The sequence below is a fragment of the Hypomesus nipponensis genome, chromosome 8 (assembly GCF_054491055.1).
Source record: "Hypomesus nipponensis isolate SF chromosome 8, ASM5449105v1, whole genome shotgun sequence".
NCBI lineage: Eukaryota > Metazoa > Chordata > Actinopteri > Osmeriformes > Osmeridae > Hypomesus > Hypomesus nipponensis.
In genome coordinates this window covers 9,013,878-9,040,513 of record NC_140368.1, presented here as the reverse complement: position 1 = coordinate 9,040,513, position 26,636 = coordinate 9,013,878, and the positions used below count along the sequence as shown (strand labels likewise).

The 26,636-nt window shown below is 46.7% G+C and overlaps 1 protein-coding gene across 3 annotated transcripts; it reads left to right on the top strand.

Annotated features, from left to right (window-relative positions):
• The first annotated feature begins 62 nt into the window (after positions 1 to 62).
• On the top strand, positions 63 to 23,027 carry ube3c (ubiquitin protein ligase E3C). Of its 3 annotated transcripts, none has more exons than XM_084703172.1 (25): positions 63 to 134; positions 1,033 to 1,180; positions 1,411 to 1,464; positions 1,557 to 1,631; positions 1,780 to 1,926; positions 2,034 to 2,149; positions 2,295 to 2,452; positions 2,597 to 2,750; positions 3,779 to 3,999; positions 4,171 to 4,322; positions 4,568 to 4,755; positions 7,831 to 7,917; positions 8,153 to 8,310; positions 8,421 to 8,444; positions 8,835 to 9,061; positions 11,194 to 11,298; positions 11,503 to 11,590; positions 13,162 to 13,259; positions 13,625 to 13,757; positions 14,410 to 14,657; positions 18,271 to 18,483; positions 20,089 to 20,277; positions 20,498 to 20,564; positions 20,790 to 20,920; positions 22,671 to 23,027. In XM_084703172.1, exons 2-25 carry the CDS (start codon positions 1,115 to 1,117, stop codon positions 22,839 to 22,841), a joined length of 3,270 nt encoding a protein of 1,089 aa, XP_084559298.1. In that variant the 5' UTR covers positions 63 to 134; positions 1,033 to 1,114; the 3' UTR covers positions 22,842 to 23,027. The 3 variants fall into 3 exon arrangements, with proteins under 3 accessions (XP_084559298.1, XP_084559296.1, XP_084559297.1); XM_084703170.1 differs by having other exon boundaries at positions 4,168 to 4,322; XM_084703171.1 differs by having other exon boundaries at positions 95 to 205; positions 4,168 to 4,322.
• Positions 23,028 to 26,636: the final 3,609 nt, after the last annotated feature.

The following is a 26,636-nucleotide window of genomic DNA, read 5'->3' as shown; positions in this document are numbered from 1 at the left end:
TGGGAGGACCTATGTCACGCTGAAGTTTGTTGACATTACAGGTAACCAATCAGAATCTGAGATCTACCAAGGCGGAAGTTGCTTTCTGGTCGCAGTGTTGCTACGCTCAGTTTCTTTCTGGAAAGGAGTGAAAGGCAAGCCATTTTATTTTCAAACTAAAGTAATAAATACTAACAATTTCTGCGCCTAATTTCGTTTATGAAAGGTAAAAAGTTCAATCTTATCATTTGTGAGTCCAAAGTGTTTATCGTGTCACAACAAAGTTGTCAGTGTACCGTAGACGCAGCCGACTTGCTTTGAAGTTAGCGAGCTAGCAAGCTTTTTCTAGCCAGTTGTCTAGCTTAGCTCAACTAGCTAGAACATAAATGTCAACAAGTCTTCTGACTGCATCTATGGATGAATAATGATGAGCGATTATTTTCACATCTCTGAAATGATTGAGTTTGTCACTTCTTAACATAATCATTGTTCAAAGCAACATGCTGAGATTGACAGCTGCTGAGTCATTAGCTACCTAGCTTTTCTGGCTAGCGTGCAATTAGCTGACCACCTAGCGACCTAGCTAGCTATCACCGAAATTTGAATAACATTCATTGAACGAACATTGCTATTAACATTATATGTCCTGACCTTGTCAGTTGCTGAATCAATGTAATACTTAGTAAATGACAGACTGACAGATATTCCCAAATACACTATGTTATAGTAAACTACTAGTAGTGGCGAACTATCCTGCTAGTCTGAGGAAGGTTGCCATCGTATCAAGCTAGCTACAGTAGATAGCTTTCCAACCAAGCAGTCGTCTTCTATACAGCATATATGCTATATTATATAGTTAGCTTGATATACGATGTAAAAGTGTATGTTGTAACTTTTGATTCAAGTATTGAAGACAGTAGCAAGCTAATAGCTAAAAAGGGAAAGACACTGTAGCAATCAGCTAGAAGGCTAGTTCTAGTTTGCTACAAAGAAAAGTCTCTTGATTTGTAAAATTATCGACGTGTTTTGTGACTCTTACATTCTCACTTTTAGTCCACTGTGGCACCCTCCTGTTCCCCATTTAAAACGTTCTACACCGACTGAAAGATCACTCTTCAATGGGAAAAGTCTAATCATGTTCAGTTTTGAGGGAGATTTCAAAACAAGGCCCAAGGTGTCACTTGGGGGTGCGAGTAAAAAGGTAGGTAAACCAAATCCACATCCGATTTCAGTTAAGTTCGGAGGCTTGACTTGAAGAAAACAGTTTGATTATAATGTGAGATATGAAAGGATTGATTTCAACCATTTCCAGACGTTAGTTTGCAAAGAAGGAAATGGTTTTCTAGCAAGCTTTTCTAGCTCACTGTATTTTCTCTTGAGAGAATCTGCTAATTTTTCTGTAAAATGACATAGGCCTACTTTTTATTTTAGGAGGAAAAAGCATCATTATTGCATCGCACACAAGAGGAACGAAGAAAGAGAGAGGTAAAGCAGTGTCAGGGACATAGTCTTTAATTATCATTATCATATGTTTACACTAAGCCTAGATTCAGCACATTTTGCTCTGTTTATTTTAGGATGAAAGGAGAAGACTCAAGAATGCAATTATTATTCAGTCGTATATACGTGGGTACCAGGACAGAGAACAGCAAGTATGATATCTTGAGTCACAGAATTATTGTTCTCTATGTACCTGCATTGTTTGCTCTATGAATGTTTCACTGTCACATAGTCATCTCTCCACACCTAACCTCTCATACATCATGTTTTGGTTTTGACCCCTAACACTTTGTCTTTTAGTATGCCATTCAGAGGGCCAAGTTTGACCTTTGTGTCAGTCAGGCGCAATCAGGGGGTGGGCTACCTGTCCTGGATGCCCCCAGCCTAAGCCTAATGACAAGGCAACTCATATTTTTCTACAGACAGAGTGTGGACTCGCACAGATTGGTGAGAACCATTGCTTGATTTATTTACTATCAACGTTTCCATTGGATGTTGCTGAAACTGATGTTCTTTTCTGCTTTGTTTTCATAACACTCTTTCTGGTCATGCAGATCTGGATGTGTCAGAATGTAGTTAAACAAAACAGCCAGTTTGTGAAGCTGCTTGCTGGTCCTGAGAGTCAGACCTGTGTGTTTCAAATCAAGAGGATCCTAGGTTTCTGCTGCAGGTATTGGACATTTAGTGGATTCTTTCAAAACATTGTAATGGAGGCATGGGTGGCTAGGATTTGTGTATGTATGAACTTGTGAAGGGATGGACTAAAGCAAATGGGCATTAATATGACCTTCTTTCTCTCCCTCTCCTCCACCCAGACTTCTGCAGAACTGCAAGGATGATAGTTGGAATGTCACCGTTCCCATGAGAATGCTGGAGATCTTTTCTTCCGAGAGAACCTATCTGCCTGTCCTCCAAGATGCTAACTCCGTAGCATCGTTAATCGAGCAGATTTTGCACTATATGGTACAGAAAGGTGAGCTGGCTAACGTTCTTACTTTGATTTCTTTTACTGTATTATATACATTCTGCATGACACATTTCAAGTCCTTTTGTCCATTCGTTTGTGTAACGTCTCTCTGTCTTTCTCTCTCTTTCTTTTGCAATCCTCCTCTCACAGGATACTATAGGTCGCTTTATATTCTAGTAAATCACAGGCTCCCCTCCTGTCTGGAGTATAGTGATTCTCCCTCTGTTCCTCTGGCAAGCACACTGTTAGAGCACACGCTAAAGCCTCTGCACTTTACCTATTCCTCCTGCACAACAGGCGCAAGGTAAGGGGCACCACTGAACCATGAAGTATACAAAAGGTCTCAACTTTGTATTTCAGATCTCATGTTCCGTCACAGGTTTGCTAAGACGAATGATATTATAGAAGTTAGTATAAAGCTTGATCTTGACCCGTTTCAAGAGTAAATGTCAAACCACACATTTCCTAAATGGATGTCATGTGTTTGGAAATTCAAAGCATCTTATATAAAACGCACAGTTGATGGAAAATTAAAGTGAAAGGTCAAAGCTTGTGGGGCCTGTCTCACTACTCTTAAAGGTTTTACTTTTAAATGGAGTAGACTTGAACACTACACTTACAAAGCCTCTCCTTCAGACACATGGTTGAGCATGTGGGAAGGGGCACAGCGAGGATATCGGGGAGGAATGCCTTTGTCTGTCGTGTTCAAATTGTCCAGTTAACCGATTACACAAACTTGACAAACTTGACCACTATTTGCTTTTTGTGGCAACGTGGATCCTGTAATTGTTTCACACACAGTTTTACAACAAGCAGTAAAAGTGTGAAGCAAAGACCCACTTACTTGACAAAGTTCAGAATATCAACTATTGACCCTCAATTTGGGAAAGTCTTAATGGCAAACAACAAATGTTTTCTATTCTTTTTGAAGAAAAGCAAGGCGGGAGTGAGAGAAACTTGAGTACGCACTGTGTCTTAAGAGCTAATTGTCTGTCCACGGCCACCATATGTGTCACTTCATTCGGTCAAAACAAGTCTATTTGAGGGGCCAATATTTGAAATTCTCACAGAGAGAGCTGAAAGAGGGGCTGACTGTTAGAACAAACCAGTCTTTTGTTGCTTTCCTAGCTGAAACATATATAGTTCTTTACACAGCATTTTTATTCCCAAACTTTAAATCTTTTATGTATTTGGATCAATTGCATTTTACATTGAACTGGCTTCTTAACATGTTGACCTGGCTAAACTGATGATTAGCTGATATTCACTCTGGGAGCTAATAGTTTGTTTCACAATAGGTTTCCTTACCTCCGTCTCTTTTCCATTCAACAGGCAGTTTGTGTTTGCCGCCTTCACCGAGGAGTTCATCTCGGCCCCGTTCACTGAGCAGATCTTTCACTTCTTCATCCCTGCGCTGTCAGACCCGCGCCTCTGCTTCCCCTTCGAGGCCTTTCTGGGTTCCCTCCAGGCCACCGTAGTCACCTCTGCTGCCGCCCAGAGCCAGGCCCCCTGGCTCTTCTACTTTGTCCTCTCCGCAGGAGAAACCTGTTTGGGTAAGGCTGCGTGAGCGAGTCAGAGAGAGGACAGACAGACAGAAGGACAGACAGAGAGGGGGATAGAGAGACAGACAGAGACGAACAGAGAAACAAAGAAAGAAATAGAGAGAGTGTGTATTTTACACAGTGAAACCTGATGAAAGTGTGATTGTGTGTGTGTGTCAGCAGGCTCCCTGTCAGAGGAGGGCCTCCACCTGTACCTGCGAGCCCTAAAGACCCTGCTGCCCCTTCTCCCGGTGTCAGAGAGCACCAGCAGGCCGGAGGTGGGCAGTGACTCAGAGGATGAGGACGACCACAACCGCAAGCCCTCATCCTCACAGGTAAACACGCACTACACTCACTCTGAACGTGACAGAACATGCCACTGTACTACTGACTCACAGATCATACTTAACCCCTGTCACAACACAAACAGGCACCTGTTACAACACATCTTGTCACACAGAACATAGTTAAAAACTATGGGGGTTTTTGGGGGTTGCATTTATTTATTTATTTTTACCTGGCTATACACACCCTCAGCTATAATCCCTCAACCCCCTCCTCCCTCTTCTTTGTCATCCAGGCGGACAGCAGGATATCGGTCCAGCTCATCACGGACGAGTGCGTCCACAAGCTGGACACCAAGCAGCAGACCAACGCCCTGCTCAACCTGGTGTGGCGTGACTCGGCCAGCGAGGAGGTGTTCACCATGATGGCCTCCATATGCCACACGCTGATGGTGCAGCACCGCCTCATGGTCCCCAAAGTCAGGTCAGAGCACAGGAGGACCCCCTCAAGCAGTCCCGGCCGAGACTGTCGTTAGGAATCCCCCAAAAATGAGAACGGGGTTATTGTTTTAGATGTTTGATGGTGTAGCCGAGGGGAGAGGGGAGGCGTAGAAGAGAGAACCATCAGACGCCCTTAGGAGCAGAAGGATTCATGGCGATGTTCCGAGCCCTGTCACAGTTTTACGGTACCTCGGAGACGAGCCTTGCCGAGTTTGGAGGAGATAGTAAAGCCGGACCATCTATCTCTTAGGAACCCGGGTAACTGGGTGGGTTTCCTCCATTGACGGAAACTGCAATGTAAATAACCATGGAAGAAGAGCAGTTATGTGTCCTATAGCGTTTACGGCCGGCAGAGGAAGTAGGGATGTCAGGAAAGCTGTCAGTTGTGGACGAGTGCAATTAGCTCAAACCACACTGATTACATTAGGGGCAGGATGTGAAGGATAAGGAGAGAGGGGAGAGGTGCAACCGTGGCTGACATACGAGGCTCCTAATTTGGTTTTACGGTACACAACCTCCCCCCCCCTCCCTGTTACTAATTACCAGAGACAATTACCAAACCTACCTGGTGGAAGCGTTGGTGCTGAGAGTGTATTACAGAGAGTTGATGTGAGATATTTTGGGGTATTCCTTGCGTCTGCCATTCAGCCTACCCACTAACTACCGAGATAGCCCTTGAGAAGCTTTGGGCCTAATTTGCTTACTAAATCGTTTGATGGAATGGAATCCTCCGGAATTTTCTCCTCCCCTTGGATTTTACGGCTTCCTCAGTCCCGCCGCTTTTACCATAAATCGTCTCCCTCGTCCTCCATCATTATCGGATATCTGTACAAAATAATTAGCTCACTGAGGAAGATTAATTACTGCAGAAGTGGACGGGATAGCTTTACAAGAGGCTAAGGGGAGCAAATTGCATCCCGCTTCTGATTTACAGGCTCTTCACAAAAAAATGAAAGCGAAAAGGCCGCCCAATTGGCCTCGGCCACGACAATCGGCGCAGTGCCTTTAATAAATATGTACAGTATCTCCCCACAACACTCTCACTTTCACCTCCTCTCTCCTTCTCTCTCTGTCCCCCCCTCCCCCCCACACACACACATTTGAGAACAGCCTGTGTGTGGCTCTCAGTTGGTTTGCTTTTGATTTGTCTGCTAATTGCAATTATTAGCCCCGTCTTTGTCTTGGAGCTTGGTAATAGGGTGTAATGTCCATTTAATTGTTTAGCTGTTGGGTATGTGAGTGTAATTTCACTTTGATGGTGTTCAGCCGAAGTAGCGCCCGGTTGCTAACTTGCGGTCGCTCACCACAGTAAGCGCTGGTGGGTGCTCGGCCCTTCATTTGTTTTGGAGAGGTTGTGGTGCTTGTGGAGTTTGCCTGAGATAGTGACACATGGGGGGAGTGGATAAGCAGCCCAACTCTTTCTGTCATCGTCCAAGACTCGGGTCTATTTAAAGCAGTTATGAAAAGTTGGTTCATACACTTCATATGCATCATTAATATGGATTTCGTAGCCAAAAAAGAAAGCTACATCAACACATTTCATTTTAAACTGCCTTAAACTATTTTTTTCCTTGCCCCCAAGTAATGATCAAATGCTAAAAGTGTGCTTTTACATTTTGCGCACACGCACACACACATCAGCAAACACATGCCAAACACACACCACTCCTCCTGACGTCCTGTCCATGGTTATTAGTGCTTCATTCCGTGATTGAAGTGGGACCTTGGTTCCTAGTCAAACCGTAAATCACAGAAAGTCAGCCAGCATTTTAGTGCTTTGTTTCTCCTTTCAATCAAACACCCCACAGCAGCACAGTAAAGGGACTCCTGGAGCCCCATGGTGCCTTGCCCCCCCCCTCCCCGCTCCTCCACTCTCTAGGACTGGCAGATGGCGGGGGGTCGGGGGGCTCAGCCGGAAGCTATTTTTCAAGATATGAAAGGGTGCCACTTATTTAAAAAAATTCTGGCCTTTCAAATGTTTTGTAAGGGGCTCATTGGGGGACGATGGGACGTTGGCACAGATTTGTTGGTGTGTGTTCGATCCACTTCACTTCCTGTCACCTGTACAGAATGAAAGGTTACAAGGAAGCCGTCCCTTGCAGGTGGCAATCCGGTCTCTCTTTAGACAGAGGCTCATTATATGTGAGGGGCTTTATTTAGCTTTTTAGCTTAATTACGCTGTTAGTATCACCTGTTGTTAACCCCCCCCCCACGTGAAAAAGATGACACATCCTGGGGAGCGACACACACATTCACTGTCCCTCTCTTCACACTCACTCTCTAACGCACACACACACAAGCAAACATACACTGGAACAAAAGAGCAGCTTTCACACCTCGGCGACATGGCCAGGTTTGGCCACAGGGTCTCCCCCCCCCCCCCCCCCGCTCTCCTTCTCCCAGTGTTATTGTATCACTCACCCAGGGTGTTGAGGCATGCTGTTACTGATGGCACTGTGTCCAGTCCCATTGTGTGTGTGTGGGGTGTGTGTGTGTGTGGGGGGGGGGGGTATGTGTGTGTGTGAAGGGGGGTCACAGCCAGGGCTAGGCCTCTCTCCTCTATTGTCTCCGCCCCATCGCCATTAACTTAAATGGGGCTCCGTCAGGAAGGCAGGGCCCTGTTTATGACCCTGGGGCCCGTCTCCTTGCCAGCAACTAGTTTACTAATGGAAGGTGCCTCTGCCTAAATAAAGCTTAATGGCTCGTTTAATCTTTTTCTCGGAGCCCACAAGGAATAAAGGGGGGGTCGGGGGTGACGAGATGGGGGTGGGGGGACGGGGGGACGGGGGGGGTGAACCCAACAAATACCTGAGGGCCACTCTGGTCAACTGCTCTTATTTATTTTGATCTTTTTTATGTGTCCTCTGGGTTAACAGTGCAGAGTTTACAGTGTCTGCTTAGAGGGCATGGAGAAAGCAAGCATTACACACATATATATATACACACACAGAGATCTTTCAATCAGAATTTGCCTCCACCGTCGGTCGGTCTGAGTGGCGTGAAAGGATTTACGAGCGTCAACCAAGTCCAACCCGTGTGTTTCCTGTATGTCCACCAGGCTGCTGTACAGCTTGGCCTTCAACGCCCGCTTCCTCAGGCACCTCTGGCACCTGATCACATCCATGACCACCAAGATGATCACAGGGTGAGCACTTTGACGCTTGATTGGGATTGGCTGGAAAGAATGGTGCGGTGCGCGCATGCTTGGATTTGGAAAGGCCCAACACAGGAGGCTGCTTGGATACAGTAGAGGGGAGCAGGACCAGCGATTCCAATGTACCTGTACTTGTTGAAAATAACCTTGAAACTTACAGGCTTGACGCTTGGTGTGTGTGTGTGCCTCATGCTCCATGCCCCTGCGCTCCTCTTCCGTCCCCCAGCTCCATGGTCCCTCTCCTGCAGGTGATCTCACGAGGCTCCCCCATGTCCCTGGAGGACTCCAACCGCATCATCCCCCTCTTCTATCTGTTCAGCTCCCTCTTCAGCCACGCGCTCATCTCGGTGCACGACAGCGAGTTCTTCGGCTACCCCATGGAAGGTAGGCTGTGTGGTCGCCCCTTCCGGTCACCGCGGGAATGTGAAGCGGACACGAGTTGTCTTGGCTCAATGTGATTTCTGTTGTTTTTTTTTGTTTGTTTTTTTCATCAGATCCGCCTCATTTCCATCCCAAGGGTACAGTATATGCAGTAGAAACACAACACGTTCCGTTAATGTAGCAATTGGTACAGAGCCCACACAATGCTTGAAAGCCGTTAATACCACATATCATGTTTTTGTCTAACAAGACAATCAATAGTTTATGTTTGAGGGGCAGATATAAATATATATAGATATAATAAACTTTCGTCTCTTCTATTTAGGTGAAATAAATCTAGAACTTTCTTGAAAACCAGACTGCTACAACATCCCTTGTATTAGAAAAGAAGCATGTTCTATTATACACAGATAACACAATACAATCGGACACATCAAATTCCAGGGACTTGTTTTTGTACTTGTCTAACGATGAGGGACTCTGCGTCCCACTGGACAGACTGAACAAAACGTGTGCTCTCCTCACAGGACAGAGCCAGTCCTCCATGATGCCCTTCACCCTGTTGGAGCTGGTGACCCTGTCCCGCTGCCTCAGGGACGCCTGCCTGGGCATCATCAAGCTGGCCTACCCGGAGACCAAGACGGAGCACCGCGAGGAGTACATGGCTGCCTTCCGCAGCGTGGGCGTCAAGACCAACACGGCCGTGCAGCAGCGGATCCAGGCGGAGCAGAAACGCTGGGTCCAGCTGTTCAAGGTGACGCGCGGAGAGAGAGACACCCACACACAGAGAGAGAGAGTACACGCATGTTTTTTTTGCATGTGTAATCATAGTAAATATGGATATGCAGGTACTTTCCTATACACTAGCCCAAATGTGCAGATGCATTTACTTCAATTAACCAGCTCACATACTCATTTTCACCCACAAAATCACTTAACTTTTAGTTTTCCAGTAATATACTGGCATATCAGCATTAGGAGATTACTGTTAATCAGTAAACAGATGTAAGTGACCCTAATCCTGTGCATCTGAGCATGGTGTGATAGTGGGAAGCGGACACGCATGGATAACCAGGAGGAGGAGGAGTTGTTGAGGACATTCACTGTTTATTTACTGAAAGGAAATGAGGCGCTGGATAACATGAGGTTCCCTCTCCTTATCGCTCTCTCTCTCTCTCTCTCTCTCTCTCTCTCTCGTTCTCTCTCTCTCTCTCTCTCTCTCTCTCGTTCTGTCTCTACCCTTGTCCTCTCTCCTCCTGTCCAATCTATTCTCTTCTCCTACATCCATCTTCCTCATCCCCCTATTCTCTCTCTCTCCCTTTCCCAGAAACGTTAGGGAAGCGATGTTGCTCTCCAGACCCTTAGTCTTTGACAGGGGGTGCACACGTGAGCACGGCAGGAATTTTCTTTAAAAAAATGCGCCAGTCCCCCAGTGGGGCGTCACGGTCGTCTCCCGTCAGCTAAAACCACCCATTAAAGAAGTGGAAGGGGAGCGGGGAAAATGCAATTTTCCAAATTGAAGGCAAAAGGGAGGGAGTGGAGGGGGGTCGGAATTTACAGTCGGTTTAGCGCCGCTGACCCCTCTAACACGCTAATGTTTGGTTCGTGTCATCAGCCCCTCCCCCCACCCGCCACCACCAATCCTTTATCACCTCCATTGTCGAGCTATCTATTTAATTGAAAGAAGTTAATTGAATGAAAATGATCAACTAAGCTTGAATTAATATTGCTAATGGAGCTTTCTTCTTGGCTATGTTTGGAGAGGGATGTCACACCGGAGTTTGGGAAAGGCCCATTAAGGCTTGCACTTAACCCGGATGGGCTGATTAAGGAATGCTTATTCATCCCCCGAGTCAGGGGCTAGGCTCACCGCGGAGCCACCCGCGGCGTCTCATACAGCGTTTTGCACTCGCCGTTATTACGCGCCCGTCAGATTGATCGCGTTCCTATGAAAATGATGTGCTTAAGGGAGAACATTTCCATCCAAACAATCCCGCCCGCTTGTTCTATGGAGATGTACTCCCTAACTGTGATGTGGGGCGGGATGGCTATTAGCGGTTAGTTAGTGGCTGGAAGGACGGTGTATAGAGAGGTTATTGAAAGGTGGATCAGGCTTCAGTTCTCACTTTGGAAAATCTGTTTTCAAACACTCACCTTGAGATGAGCTTTCTTATTGCCAGACACAACAGACACAACAGTCCAAACCTGCAAGCCTCACGAATCATAGAAATAAACCCTCCAATCACAGTCAGCATCCCTACAGATGCTTTCTCTCCTTCCACCCCTGCCTAGCCCCCCCGCCCCCCCCCCCCCCCCCCGCTGATGTCAGCAATGTCTAGGCTAATTAACGGGGGGGTGGGGGGGTGGGGGGGCTGGACGTCGGCAGGACGAACGGCCGTCGTTTTTCTTTTATACAGCCTGTAAATGGATCACTAATGGCCGAACTCTCAAATTGCTTTTTTAAGAGAAGGCAAAGCTGCTTGTCCAATTGCCCTAGTTTATCTGCCTCCTCTCCGTTCTTGGTTCAAACTTGTACCACTGGAGAGTGTGTTATACGACTGTCTTTGTTAATCGGTAGAGTTTCAGTTTTCAGTGTTATTGATACAGGCCCAATACAGCCGACCTTTTGACGAGATTTCAAAATTCACTCCTTCACACTCTACCCGGACTAATCACCCAGGAGCACCAAAACTGTTCCTTGGCATAAACCCCCTAAAACTCTCAGAACGTCTTGTCCTTTATGATCTGCTGCACTCGCGGGAGGCACTTTTGGATGAAAGCATCTGCTGAAGGAGTAAATGCAGATGTAAAACTGGACAGGGCGTGGAGAGATTGATCGGTCTTCATCTGAATGGAGACTGATTAAGATTGTGATGTATTTCACAGGTCATCACTAACTTGGTGAAGATGGTGAAAGCGCGTGACATCAGACGGCCTTTCTGTCCCTCGGGTCACTGGCTGTCAGAGGAGGTCAACATCAGGGCAGACAAGGTGCGCAATTTTGCTACTCTCTCAGTTTGAACATTTCAAATCTTCAAAAGAAACAAGTAATGCTTGTAATCTGCTGTTTTGATTTTGGGCAATGTCCCTAGGAAACATTTTGACTGTTCATTCTTTTTATTATTGCCAAAGTCTCTGTGTATGGACATTGTGTGTGGTACAGAAAGTACAGTGACTGACCCCCATGACCCCCAGGTCACCCAGCTGTACGTGCCCTCAGCCAGACACGTGTGGAGGACACGGCGGATGGGACGCATCGGCCCCCTGCAGTCCACTCTAGACGGTACAGCGGAGCGGCGCCCTCGCAGCACAGCACAGCTTAGAGACGCGCAGAGCGCAAATAGCCAGCGGCAGGGTCAGGGAGCAGGAGGGAACGCGGAGGAGTTAGAATGACTGTCCGCCGCTTGGCCCTCTCAAGTCACCGCAGTCCTCCCAGGTTTGTGTGTGAAGGGGAAGGGAGTGCTGGGCAGACAGGCTGCCGGAGAGGGACAGAGGGAACCCAAGGCCGCTCTGTCCACAGCCTCCTGGCGCTCTCACGGAGATTGAAGTGTGAAAACAAACAGAAAACGAGTCAGTCAGATGGCTGAGCGGTTAGGGAATCGGGCTATTAATCAGAAGGTCGCTGGATTGATTCTCGGCCGTGCCAAATGACGTTGTGTCCTTGGGCAAGACACTTCACCCTACTTGCCTCAGGGGGAATGGACCTGTACTTACTGTAAGTCGCTCTGGATAAGAGCGTCTGCTAAATGACTAAATGTAAAAACAATGTGTGTAAGATCTCTCTAATGCCACTCCGAATGCCCCCTCCTCTCTTAGCGCACGGGGTGAATTCAATTAGTGTGAAAGTAGCAATGAGCTCAGCCACATGTGGTCAGCGTGTAGTGTTTGTTTGCCCCACGTTTCATTTCCTTAAATGGACAGACGACCCCCCTCTCTGTCCCCCAGACTGGTGATGAATGGAGACCGTATTGACCAACTAAAGAAGCTATATTTCTCCCGCAAAGATGGAAACCTGATGGTGGGGGGGGAATGTGGATCTACTGACTAATTGAGCAGAATAATTGAGCTCTAGTTGTGTGTGTGTGTGTGTGTCTCCATGTTTGTATTTGAAATAGGGAGGACTTGTGGTTGAACTGCTGTTGTGGCAGTTTTTTGAGGGGGTGCTTTCAGTGGTGTAAAAAATCAGTGTAATCCAAAACAAATGCCCTATTAATCGACACCTCGAGGCAGGTGGATGGGCATCTCAGCCGTTGGGTTAATTAAAAGTGTGTGTTGGAAGAACGGCAGGATTGAGCTGCGTTTAATGGTTTGGACTGGCAGCATCAGTCCTAGTGAACGTTCAGGGGGGGGGGGGGGCAGTCAGTTGAAGATGCTCTCACATACAGAGAAGGAGGAAGGGTCACAGGGGGTTCGCAACCATTCCAATGATGTTGGACTGGCACAGTCTGTTGATGAGTCTGTGTCCTGAACAGGTCTTTTATACCCGTCTCTGTGAGAGAGACTCATGTGGGGCTCGAGTTAGCCCCGTTGAACATTGACCAGCTAGGGATGTGTCAGCAAGAAGGACATCCGCCCACAGACACCGTGGCCATGGCAACCAATAGGAATGTGCATGTGCAGCCCAGAGATGGACAGATGAATAGAGGGGGGGGAATTAAGAGTTGAGACTTTGAGCGAAAGATAGATGGATATATACCCTGATAGATGTACGATAGGATAGTGTGAGACAAATGGTTTCATTGATTAGGTGAGGATGGATAGAAGGGTTAAAAAAAAGAACTAATTGCTGGGTGGAGAAATGAGCTGTTAAAAGCATTAAGAGCTCATGTTTTGGTTTGTGCTTCCTGTGTGTAGTTGGGATGGAGCCCCCCCAGCTCTCTGTGTCTGAGGAGAGACACTTGGCCATCCTGACAGAGCTGCCCTTCGTGGTGCCCTTTGAGGAGAGAGTAAAGGTACCCCAGCCCCCACCCCACCTGCACAGACACCTTCACTGTTTACCTATCCAACAGCCCAGGAGGAACCATCCAAATCAGTGGTCTTCCCACCCGCTCCTCAGGGCCCACTGTGTGCTTTAGATGTCTCCCTGCTCCAATACACCTGATTCAAATGAATGTGTCGTTATCAAGCTCTGCAGAGGCCTGGTAACGACCAGGGTTGAAGACCACTGATCTAGCTGGAATAGACTAGGCTGACATCTGCTTTTAAGGCAATATGTTCAGAACAGCTACAGATGCCACTGCCTCCGACACCTTTTTGTCACGGTTCTTTGGTTGAGGTCTGTCCATAACGTGGACGTCCGTGTTTGTGTCTTGGTCAGATCTTCCAGAGGCTGATCTACGCAGACAAGCGGGACGTGCAGGGCGACGGACCCTTCCTGGACGGCATCAACGTGACCATCCGACGCAACTACATCTACGAAGACGCTTACGACAAACTCTCGCCCGAAAACGGTAACGGACCCAGCCTGGTCCAGGGCAGCCGTTAAATCAAGATATTGAAGTTTAAGGTTCAAGTTCCAGCTCACAAGCGATGGACGTTAGCTTTCTCTTCAGGTCTGACTATTGAATTTCGGTATAAGGGTAATTGCGATTGGGATTATTATAATGGACTGCATAAAAGCTGGAAATCAATTATTTTAAGTCCCCCCTTTTTTGTGTTTGAATGTGGGGGTTGGCAATATGATTAAAAAGAGTAGTATGAGACCTGACTTGGAGGTCTAAAGGACCTGATCTATATCATTTATGTGTCTTTATAAGTTATAGCAGTGCTGATTTATCGCCTCTCATTAATTATTCCGAGACATGACCTGCAGAATATTCAAATCCAACCACATAAAAGAGGTCAAGGCAAATGCCTCCTGTTAAGATGGGGGGGAAATATATGGATGTGTTGATACTCTCCACACCCACCTTTCAGTCACACGAGATGAGATTGAGTCATAACATGAGTGTATATCACCATAATAACCTGGCAGCCTAAATGTATACGTTTCATCCGTCAGAATAAGTATTGTATTACCAAAATACTTGTCAATGAACAGGACAACATCCTAGAACATCTTTAGTTGACTGGTTCTCCCTTCCTCCGATCTGTCCCCCTCAGAACCGGACCTGAAGAAGCGGATCCGAGTGCACCTGCTCAACGCCCACGGCCTGGACGAGGCAGGCATCGACGGGGGCGGCATCTTCAGGGAGTTCCTCAACGAGCTGCTCAAGTCGGGCTTCAACCCCAACCAGGGCTTCTTCAAGACAACCAACGACAGCCTGCTCTACCCCAGCCCCACCGCTCAGATGCTGGTGGGAGACTCCTTTGCTAGGCACTACTACTTCTTGGGCAGGATCCTGGGAAAGGTGAGGACCCCCCAGACTCAGAACGGGTCACCTCGCCTGTACAGCTGTCCGCCTGCCTCCAGACCAGGGAACAACTTAAGGAACATATCCACGCTTTGAGCTGGTGTTTATGTCACAGAGTAGTGGAAAGGGTTTATGAGTTACGACCGTCTGCCATTGATTCATTCACTCGAGGTGGATTTGAGGTCAGTTGTCGACATCGATGCGGATCAATGTGTCTTACCCAATACTGATGTAGTTATGCGTAGCTGCAGTAATGCAAAGTGCAGTCAATGTCAAGGGACTCACCCAGACAATGTTTGAGTAGAACAGAGGCCATACACAACCCTCGAACCCTCGTCAGCTGCCAAACAGATCAAATAGAACCCTGCAGATAACTCAAATCTAGTGATAAAAAGCCACCATATGCTATGGGGGTGTCAAGCCCAAGCTTTCTTGTTCAGGATCTTCAGTAGCCAGGGTCTCCTGACCCCTGGTGGTCTCCATGTGACAGAGGCCTGTTGTCACCCTGGTGACCCAAACCTCCACGGGTCATCGGGGATTGGTCCGAGGTCAACACCAGTGTGTCAGCTCAGTGGTTGTCATTGAATACCTGACTGTAGTACTACAGATCAATACCGGATCAATGAGTCAAGGGACTGGGGAAGCTGTCTGGAACACAGACTAGAATATCTACTTGTTCCCAGTCAAGGTGCTATTTCTATCTGAGGGAACCATTTTATAGGCCTACAGATATGAACGTTGCTTGATTTCCAACTGTAGGTGGGTGTCCTTTTACAAAACGCAAGTAATGGGAGGCATTGTGCGTTGTCCAAGAAAGTGACCACAATCCATTTATTCAAAATCAAGTCACTGTTGGCTAAGACTTTGAACCCAGAGCTTGTTTGAGACACGGTTTAAGTTAATTAGCAGCCATATATAATTTGCCGATGACATTTGTTTTCCTACTCTTCTCCTCCTACCCTCATTGACGTTGCTATTTATTAGAGCCTAATGTTTTTAAATCCCCCTTAATGCATGCAGGGCGATTGTTTATCGAGATGCCGCTATTTCCTGTTTGGGTCATCCGAACCCGGAGAAGAATTACCTCATGACAAGCGGACGCCTCTCAATTAGGCCTTCCATTAGGGCGATGATTCCCTGCCTCTGTTTGTGTAGCCATCGCATTTGGCCAGCAGCTAAATCAGCCCCCACCCTCCACACCCACCCCCCTCCTCAGGACAGGACATAAATAAGCGGTCAAAGCATGTGGTAATAGCATTTTGATCTGTTTTACAGTCAGGAGCATCTAAGTCTCTCTCCCTCTCTCCCTCCCTCTCTCTCTCCCTCTCTCTCTCTCTCTCTCTCTCTCATCTCCTCCTCTAAGATGGTCAGCTCCCTCCACTTAGTGGGGAGCATAACTCCCTCCCTCCTCTTCCTCCTTCTCATCCACTCCTGCATTCATCCTGCTGTGAGAAATGGCCAGTCAGCGGCTGACATACACCCCCCCCCCCTCCACCATCAGATACAAGCCCTGCCCAGCACCCTCCCACAACTAATGGTTTAGGCAATTAAGGTGTGGGTGGGGGGTGAAATTAATTTGAATTTGACTTTCAATTAACCCTACCTTTAGTTCCTCTTTCTCCATAAATACGAGGGTGTGAGTGGCCATTTGAGAGGCGTATTGATATTTGTTTAGTGGCCGTTATTGGCAGCTACACTGGATCGAGGGACCGCTTATAGATTAGGATTGAATCACTGGATGCTGCCGTGACGACGGACGGTACACCCGCCGAGCCTTATGGGACACTGGAGATTAATATAGTTAATTAATGTTGAAGGCGGTACCATTGTTGAGGAGTGATGTATGGCAGGCGGGAGTGGCTTGTCTGGAGGGGGGAGGGGACGGGAGGGGGGACTCACCCAAATGGGATTGGACAGAACTAGAGGCCTGGCCATCTCTCTTCCTCACCTGTCCACCTTAGCTGACACGTCAAAGTAATGAAGCCACATACAGGAACACAGGGAAACGTTCTGTTTGTGCTGCGCCTCCCAGATCTCTGATCTTTCATAGGAAACAAGCTTATTGAGAAGTTAAACAAGGTTTCTTAATCCAGACGATACAGAATTGATTGGGACACGTTAGGAAAATATATCAATCACCTGCCTTGGTGAAGTTTTGGTGCATGTCATGGACATAGGTTGGACTGTATTATAGGTGTCTCGGAATGCGAGTTTGTGTTTGTTGTTGTGTACTGAACCGAATCCTCCGACCTCCACAATGCCTTTGCTCATTGATCGATCCCCGACTAAGAGTTCCTCATAGAGGTGTATTCACTGCGGGGTTAAAGCCCTGATTGATAGTGATGCGTTTGAAAGGCATTATATTTTTATTGATTCTTAATGTTGTAAATTAAGGAATTTATTTGGCGGCTAACACAAGGCACCTGGGATGTTGTGGGGCGTTTATTCTCCTGATGGCGTCGCGATCTGCTTTAATTGCGTTGCCACTGCACTCACTTATATTAAAAGGCCCCTGGCCATGATAATTAATTATTCTCAGCCCCAGTCATTTTGGCACAATTTCTGGCAATAAACACCCATAAATAAAATGCCATTGAAAGAAAAAACACGCCACAGGTTTTTTCCATAATACTTATTGCTGTCTCTTCCCGGCAGTCTGCGTTATTGATAGGTTTCAGGGGGGCATTCGGCGCATATGGTCTGAAACTAGCGACCATCGCTCGTGGGAACCGCTAAGTGGATTATTTTGCATAAAAAATAGACCGTGTTTTAAAGTTGCGCAATTAACCTGTGTTTAGAAAATAGCCTTTGATTTATGCTCCCGTTGCGTGTGTGTTTAAGATGCATGCATTATGGAAATCCCCTAGATTTATAATCCATTTAGCTGATGCGGTCAGGGTTTTTAGCACAATCATTTATAAAGGACCTGTATATTTTAATGTCTCCAGCAGCCTCTTTTTCGGACTGTTCTAGAACATTAGCTTTGAGTTTTATGAGTCACCTGCAGCGGCTGCCGTTCTTAATGGCGTTTAAGGTCAAGGTGAGGATCCGCATTTATAAAGTTTGAGGTGGGGGAATTGGAGGCGTGTGTGTTTTAGATAGATCTGGTGTTGTGCTCCTCTGAAGGGAGGCTGATTTAAAATCTCTGTGCCTTTATTCTTTCAAACGCGGCGCTCAAGGGGAGTGTTTTAATCTTGGTTAATGTGCCGCCTAACGGTTTTTAATTGAAACTTTTGAACCAGCAATTCTATGGGACAGACTCCTCGGCAGCATCCTCAGTGCTATTGTAATAATTTATTCACTGTTGTGTAGTTGATGTTTCCAGTAGTCTTATCAGAATGACCTAAGTTCTTTCTGAATACAGCAAGATCATTTAGACTGCTTTCATTTAAACTGTGCTCACAGTTTTCCCCGCATAATTTCCCTACAACTAAATACGACTGGATGACAAATCCAGTTTGGCAGGTTGATAAGGCAGGTAACCAAACTAAGTTCCACAGTATAACCAGCCTCAGTCCCCCTCCAGACCCCTGGTTTCTTACACGTGGTGGTCGTGTTACTAGGCCTCTCCCGTAGAGTCAGGGGTTCACCTGTGCGCTCCGTCCTCCAGGCGCTGTACGAAAACATGCTGGTGGAGCTGCCCTTCGCCAGCTTCTTCCTGTCCAAGCTGCTGGGGACTAGCGCTGACGTGGACATCCACCACCTGGCCTCGCTGGACCCCGAGATGTACCGCAACCTGCTCTTCCTCAAGAGCTATGAGGACGACGTGGAGGACCTGGGCCTCAACTTCACCGTGGTCAACAACGACCTCGGGGAAGCTCAGGTGATAGGGAGCGAGGAGTCAGGGGGGGGACTGTGTGTGTGTAGAGATATGGGAATGGATATGGGTGAGTGGTGGATGGATGGATACGTTTGTGTATGTGTGTCGTGCCTGGGCGCCTGTGTGTGTACCATTTCACTGCATACTTCCGCGTATTTCGCAATTGACTGTCTCTTTGTTTCCTGTCCTCTATGTCAGTGACCCCCACACACTCACGCTCTCTGTCTCTCTCTCTTTCTCTCACCCTGTCTACATTTCCTTGGCCTCATTCTCTATACTGTTGTGTCTACCTGTGTCCACCTCTGTGTTCTTTCTGTTCCGTTAATAATTCATTTCCCTCATGTCAGTTCCCTCATGTCTCCAGCGTTTGGTGCTGGGAGAGATAAAGCACGTCTCGTCTCCCAGCCCACGCTCTGCCCTGGTTCTGGACAACAGAGCTGCTCTGTTGACCGTTCCGGCAAGCCGGCCTCCGGCAATTATCTCCAAACACGCCTGAGAGACGCACCTTTGTGCCGTTGAGCACGTCCACATTAGCCGCCGACAGAGGCCGTGCAGACAAAATAAGGAGTCTGCCTCCCTCCCCCTTCCCCCCCCACTCTGAGTCAATCCACCCTGGGCTAAATGCTCTCACTTGCGGCCCCTGTTTACCCACGGCCTTGCTCCTCCTAGTTAGCTTCTCTCCAAACAGAGCTGAACAGTGGCCGCTACAATGCAGCCCCACACGGCAGCGACGGTGACAAACAGGCCCACGGCAAACACCGATAGGGCGACAATTTGTGAAAGATTAGGCACACAAGTCTGGGGAGCAGTCTGTCCCACATATGGCCTGTGGGAGATAGCCTACGCCAGCGAGATAAGGAGCGTAATTCTCAGACATTACCGCATGATAAAAAATAATAAGTGATTGCTTGATAAGTGGAGTGCCACACAGTGAGGGTGTGTCTGGAATAAAGAATGGAAATATACTGGAACACATACAGTCGCAGTTGTAGTTTTTGTATGGATAAAGCATTTCAATGTACTCTCATTTAATTATTGTTCCGACAAGCTGACACAAACATCCCAAATGTTTGAGGGGAATTGGGTTTTGCTGGTGCATTAACCGCTCCATCCTGGAACAATCCAAACCATTCAGACTAAAAACAACCGGCCCGGTACAGAATGCTCTAACACTGATGAAACTGCCGGGTTGAAGGACTCTGTGCCAAATTGTAATGGACCTGCAGCTGTTCTCAGGTCACACCAGCACCAGTGCCGGTCCTGATCCCTGAACTGGCTGAGGCCGGTTTTCCATCCTCAGAGCCTGATTTCAAACTTGCTCTCACACTTCCCACATGTCAATAGAGGGTCGATTGGAGATATGGGTCCCCTAACTAAAGTAACATAAAGTCATCTACTCTTCCACTTAGCATTTAGCATTAACTCACACTTCTCACATATGAGCTTTGACTGTGGTTAGACGCGTCGGAATGAAAAGCAATTGACTAAGTAGGGAGCGAGTGGCTGCAGGGCAGGGTGACATATGCTAGCTGTCTCGCCTGGTTGCTCTCTGTGCGCCGCCTGGTCGCTGAACCTGTGTGTGTGTGTGTGTGTGTGTCTTTCTTCCAGGTGGTGGAACTGAAGCCGGGAGGGAAGGACATCCCGGTGTCCACAGCCAACAGGATAGCTTACATCCATCTGGTGGCCGACTACCGCCTCAACAAACAGATTCGGCCTCACTGCATGGCCTTCCGACAGGGCCTCGCCAATGTGGTCAACCTGGAGTGGCTGCGCATGTTCGACCAGCAGGAGATCCAGGTGTGTGTGTCCGTGTGTTTTTGGGTGTGTGCGTGCGTGCGCGCACCAAGTTTGCCGGCATGTTTGATCAGCAGGAGATTAAGATGTGGGTGGGGTGTGTGTGAGTACTCCAGCCATTGTGTGCATTGTGTGTGTTTTGTTGTGGGCTGTGTGTAAACACAACTATCACGGTAATATTTATTACCAAGCAGCCTTTTTTAATTTTATTTTTTTATTACAGGTGCTGATATCTGGAGCTCGTGTGCCAATATGCCTTGATGACCTGAAGAAGTTCACAAACTACTCAGGTATGAGAGAACTTGAAATCTCAAAGCTGCGGTTTGTTGTCTGGTTACCTCCATGGAACTGGCATCAGAGACCGAGCTTAAGGTCTTTGTTAAGAAATAAGAACTAGCATTCGGCATGAGTCTTCAACACAGTCATTGGATCTGTGTTGATATTGTCATAGCTCTATGGTGGTCTGTGTGGTGATTATAGCCTTAATAGATGTCGGGGCCTCTCTGCCTCTCCAGGCGGCTACACTGCCACTCACCCAGTCATCCAGACCTTCTGGGAGGTGGTGGAGAGCTTCACAGACGAGGAGAAACGCAAGCTGCTCAAGTTCGTCACCAGTTGCTCCAGGCCTCCGCTACTGGGTTTTAAGGTGAGTGAAAGTTGAGAAAGTTCAACCTCGCTATTTTTTCATTTATCTCTCTCTCTTTTCTGTCTTCCCACCTCTCCGTCTGGTTTTACCCTGGCAGCAGGTGTCGTGGAACATTCTATCATGTTCCATTCACCCCAGACTCCAGACCAGAAGGGCGAGCAAGAACAGGGAGGGGGGGGATGTGGTATCTAATGGACTAGTCGTAAAAAATACCTGTTTTTTTTTAAATCATTTTCAAATTACACAGCAACGAGAGCAAATGCTCTCTAGCTTTATCCATCTGCTGTCTGCACAGCGCTGTCCGGGCCTGTTCTGGGTCGGCCTGCCCTGGGCTGGAGCACCCGCCGCATCACAGTGAACTCCTCAACTTCTGCCCTCCACGTGAACCCAACAAGTGAAAAGTACACAGTTTGACTTTATCAAGCTGCTGCACTGATTATTGTTGCAGAGATAAGCTCCTATATATGGGCTTCTATATATGGGCGGGTCAAATTGCTGCCCGTCTGGTAAAGAGCAGCTACACTTGATTTAAAGGGACACTTCAATGGAAATTAGATATAAAAACAAGTCTAAAACTCATTAGGTATTTAACTCACCTTAATTAGGGTACTTCCTAAGGGTAACCAGAAGCCATAATGATCATAGTTTTTTCTACTCTTTATTGGCATCATTTGTCAAATAAATAAAACCTAAGTAGAGAGCATACAGAACTGTCTTAAAAAGCTCCTCTCTCTGTGGTGTGAGAGACTTTCCCCCTCTTTAATGAATTTGACTTTGAGGAGAGTGTGTTGGACGCTCTTGGGCATGCCTCCGACTGCAGCGCAGGGAGGAGTCTGCGGGGGGGTGGGGGGGTGGGGGGGAGGAGGGTGGCGGCCGCTGGAATCTGTCAGGGTAGGCAGCCTTTGACCCAGCCCTTGGCTCGCGCCAGCTCAGCCTTAATTAGCTGCCGTTAAACGGCCCGGGATTCATTAGAGGAGAAATAGCTCTGTCAGGAGAAACCATTTAAAAAATATGATGGAAAACCCCAACCTTTTTTTTTATACTCCCAAATCATCGCTCTCGTAATGACACTTTCTCAATAAGCAACGATAGTTTAATACGGTAATTGTCAGAGAAATTGGGTCGTTACGGCAGAGCCCCCCCGCAAGCCATTTAATCGGGGCAAGTACAGTGGCTCCCCCCCCACACACGCACCCCACACAGACACACACATACACTCCCATCTAGACATAGCTGGATGAAATCATGGGAATGGGGCTACAAAGTGAGCAGGTCAGGATCCCCTCCCATCCCATCCCTGGGTTGTGATTGAAGCGGTCAGTGTCAGCCTGGAGATGAGGTGGCCCCGTTCACCAGGCAGCTCCATTTCCAAACCGCCTGATAGACAACATGACGTTAACATTCACTCAGGAAGGGGGGTCACCCCCGTATCCTTCAAACACGCCGTTTCATACGCAGGTTGATTCCCCCGCGTGGTGCTAGCTTAGCGCTTAATGTCAGACTTTTCCTATTCATCCCCTTCCGTGTCTCAACATCCCCGTCTGATTACAATTGGCCGGGATATTATAATGATTGTTGGTGATATCAGTCGATGCAAGGCCCATCTGTGGCTGTGTTTAAATACCCTTGTGTGACCTTCATCTTTGTCTTCAATATTTTTTTCCAGAGTGTTTCTTTAGTTTTCTCCTTGCTAGCCATCTGTGTAACCCTAACCCCCATGACCTTAGAATGTCTGTGCCCACGTGTGTAGGAGCTGTACCCGGCCTTCTGCATCCACAACGGGGGCAACGACCTGGAGCGCCTGCCCACCGCCAGCACCTGCATGAACCTGCTCAAACTGCCCGAGTTCTGCGACCAACACCTGATGAGGAACAAGCTTCTTTACGCCATTGAGTCCTCGGCGGGCTTCGAACTCAGTTGAGGGGGGGGGGGGGGGGGGTTTGGCGGGGACGTCCGTCTCTGTCCCCACAACCACAGACTCATGAGATGAAGTGGAACACAGAGAGACTGCCTGCCTGACTCGCGAGAGAGAGAGAGAGAGAGAGAGAGAGAGAGAGAGAGAGAGAGAGAGAGAGAGAGAGAGAGAGAGAGAGAGAGAGAGAGAGAGAGAGAGAGAGAGAGAGAGAGAGAGAGAGAGAGAGAGAGAGAGAGAGAGAGAGAGAGAGAGAGAGAGAGAGAGAGAGAGAGAGAGAGAGAGAGAGAGAGAGAGAGAGAGAGAGAGAGAGAGAGAGAGAGAGAGAGAGAGAGAGAGAGAGAGAGAGAGAGAGAGAGAGAGAGCAAGGGAGAGAGAGCGCAGGACAGAGAGAGCTAGAGAGAGAGAAGGTATGGGATTCACCGATGCACTGATGCATGTACGATGCGCCCCGTTTTCCTAGACGCTGGGAGAGAGGGCTGACGATCACCCCGAGACTGAGAAAGATAGTTAAGAATAAAGGCGGGGGGGGAATGTTTTTATTCATAAGGTTTTTAACGTGTATCCAGAACCAACAAAACTCAGACGTAGATCAAACGTCTCATGAACCTAGAAGGTTTTTCTTTTTTTGTAAGAACCAAAAAAACACATCTTGTTTTGCAGTTGATCACTGCAATACAGTTTACCCTCTAGAGTAGCAATTTTGTAATAAACCCCTTCAATAGCAACAACAGTCTATTCACCAAAGATGAGCGGTGATCGAAGGAGAGGAAGAGGAAGTGGCAATAAGAGGGTAGAGGGGGGTGGTAAGGATACATCAGACTGTAGCACTCTAGAAGCCTCTATCCATCCTTGTACCCTAAGTCCTAAGGCTCTTTTCTAGTATGCACTCGTCCACTCACCTACACAGATGTCAGGAGGAAATGTATGGTTATACTAATGCTAGGCTTTTTTTATCAATTGGGGAAGGGGTGAGAGGCGATTGTGAACGAGTGCACGCCACAGAGGAGAATTGAGACTGTCGGAGAATTGTGTCTCAAGGGCTCCAGAAAGGTCGGCTTGTTGAATAGTACCATGTATTTTCAGGTAGAAATCATCAAAACTCACTCATTTTTTCCCCCCCCCCTGTGATTTTCCATAATGATTATTAACTTGTAATAATTGTCAAGTCTGATAACCACAGCAGAAACATGTAAAGGCTTGTGGATGTCTACATGTGTGAGTGGCTCAAGGCAAAGGTTGGTTACCTTTTGGATTGTACTATCTATTAGATGATTATGGCATTGTGAATATGTATATGTTTACACCTACTCTTTTATGATTCATCTATTCAGTATTTGTACAGGTTGCTTTTTTCCTCTGTTCTTTGATCCTGTTCTTGGAGTGAAGGCCCTGTGTTAATACACACTAGCTGAAGTGAACCATCTCCAGTTACAGACACCCTGCTGTGGAAGACCTATGGTGCAGCAACTGCTTATAACTGTGTAGCCTACCAACTGAGTGATACAAAAAAACACTGTCTGAATATCATTAAATCCTCCTTTTTTTGCATTTAGATTATTTGTGTGTCATTTTTGGTGGGCAGTTATTAACAGGAAGGACGTGGGCCTGAGATACAGCCCTGTGAGGATGGAATTTTTATGGCCTCTGACATATAATTAAAGAAACATCCAGTGAAGATACGCAGAGCAGAGCTATCCTGTCCGGAGATGCATTAAAATTGTGTGCGTCCGACATAAATCTGCCTCAACTCAAATGCAGTTAGGTTCCTTGGACTTTTTCCATCCCCTCCACCCCTCCTTCTGTGGGCTAACCAAGAAATAATGGCCCTTATCCTCTCCCACTCCCCCCAAAAGCTAATTTCATATATCCTACATGCCAGGGGGACTTGGTGATGATTGGCTCTTAAAAAATCTGACTTGTTGCACTGAAAAGAGAGATTCATCACAATTGCAGATAGATGTATTTAGGTCCATTACACTGTGATGGATTATAACTGGCAACATTAATAGCATGTGCTTATAAATCATCTGATGTATGATATATTTTGTATTTTTTGAATATCTGGACTGGAAAAAATATTGTTTCATGTTAGTCAAACATGCTGAAACGGTCTTATTGTTGGCAATTGATTTCTTACAAATGTAAGCTTTTTCCTAAAATGATCTTTAATCTGGGTGTGACCCAATTGGTATCAACTGTATCAGTGATCTATTATAAATGTGTGCTGTCAACAGTCTAACAACGTTTGTAGAATTGGGGTCTAGAGTATAAAAAGCAACCAAATAAAAATTGGCCTCCTACCTAACATTGCTATAGTTTAAAGAAGAGTGACATTCTAATACAAGGTTGGCATCAACACACACATTCTTTGTAATCTTTTGGGCTAATTTTCCGCAGATAACTTTCAACAGATCATTTTAATTGTATCTGGTGGACCTCATCTCCATGCTGTCTTCAACAGACTTCTATATAAAATGGTTTATGGGGCCACCGAAAAGGAAGTGTACAGATTAAATATGGTGACACAGACTTGTGTCCCATACCACACAATATACATTTTCTAATAGCATTGATAACCACCTGCTCACTTGAAAAATTATGACTGGTAAACATTTCATTCGATTTTGTTCAACAATTCTATAATACAACACCGCCACCCTGTGGTCAATAAGAGTCATCTCAGGAGGGGAAAGTGAATATGTGTTTCTTCGAGCAGACTGTTGTAGAATAACGACCAAATTACATTTAACAATTGGATTGGTCATTAATTAATTAACACGTATATATTTAAATATAGAATACAATGCTTTATTGTTCATGCTTGTAATTTAATTTCCTTCTTGTTATGGTATAGGCCTACTGTATATTAGGCTATAGTATGCTGTATTTAGCATATTATATAAAACACCACATATATAAGGCATATTTTTGAAAGACATGCTAGTGCCCGCATCAGAACACTGATCTTTAAATCTAATTCTAGTCCGTGTCCCGATTCGGTGGGATTTTATAAATCTTAGAATGCAAACGCTCCCAGCTCTCTATCGCGCTGTCCATGGCTGGCAGCCTTTGTCTGGGAAATGGCTCGACTAAACTGTGGCCAGCAGAATCTTTCATGTGTAAAAGTTACTAATAACTACACGCGTAGTTTTATAGTCTACCTCAGCCGTGCCAAATGACGTTGTGTCCTTGGGCAAGGCACTTCACCATACTTGCCTCGGAGGGAGAATGTCCCTATATTTAAATTTAGTAATTTAGCGGATTTACAATAGGCTAAATCGGATACTATAGCACTTCGGGATAATTTAATTGGCGTTGGCTCTTGCCTTCCCAGTTAACTGGTGCCCATTGGTTACAGGACCGGTGTGGTGTAATCCAATCATAAAACAAAATCGATGCCCGCGCATTTTCCCTGACTCCTTTCCCTCCACCTTTGTTACATTTAGTTGTGACCATTTTATTAAGTGTTCTGAGTGCGTTGAAAACGGGTCAGTGGTGGTAATTGGGCCAATTCTATCGTAGCCAGGTTACTGTTTAGGAGGCAAAGCTTGGGTATTCTTTGGTGCCGTATGTTGAACAGGTCTAATTTCCATTCAAAATACAAGACACTCCCTAGTAAAGCATAAATGTGCACTTGGCACACCGTTACAGAACACATTTGTAGGCTTGCATTTGAACCATGTTTTGGGGACATGGGTCAACGGCTGTCTTTCCCCGACATGTACCTACAAGGCAGAAGTCTTAACAGACCTATGGCTACAGTTTCAAGTGACTAAATGGAAATGAGACCCTTCACAGACA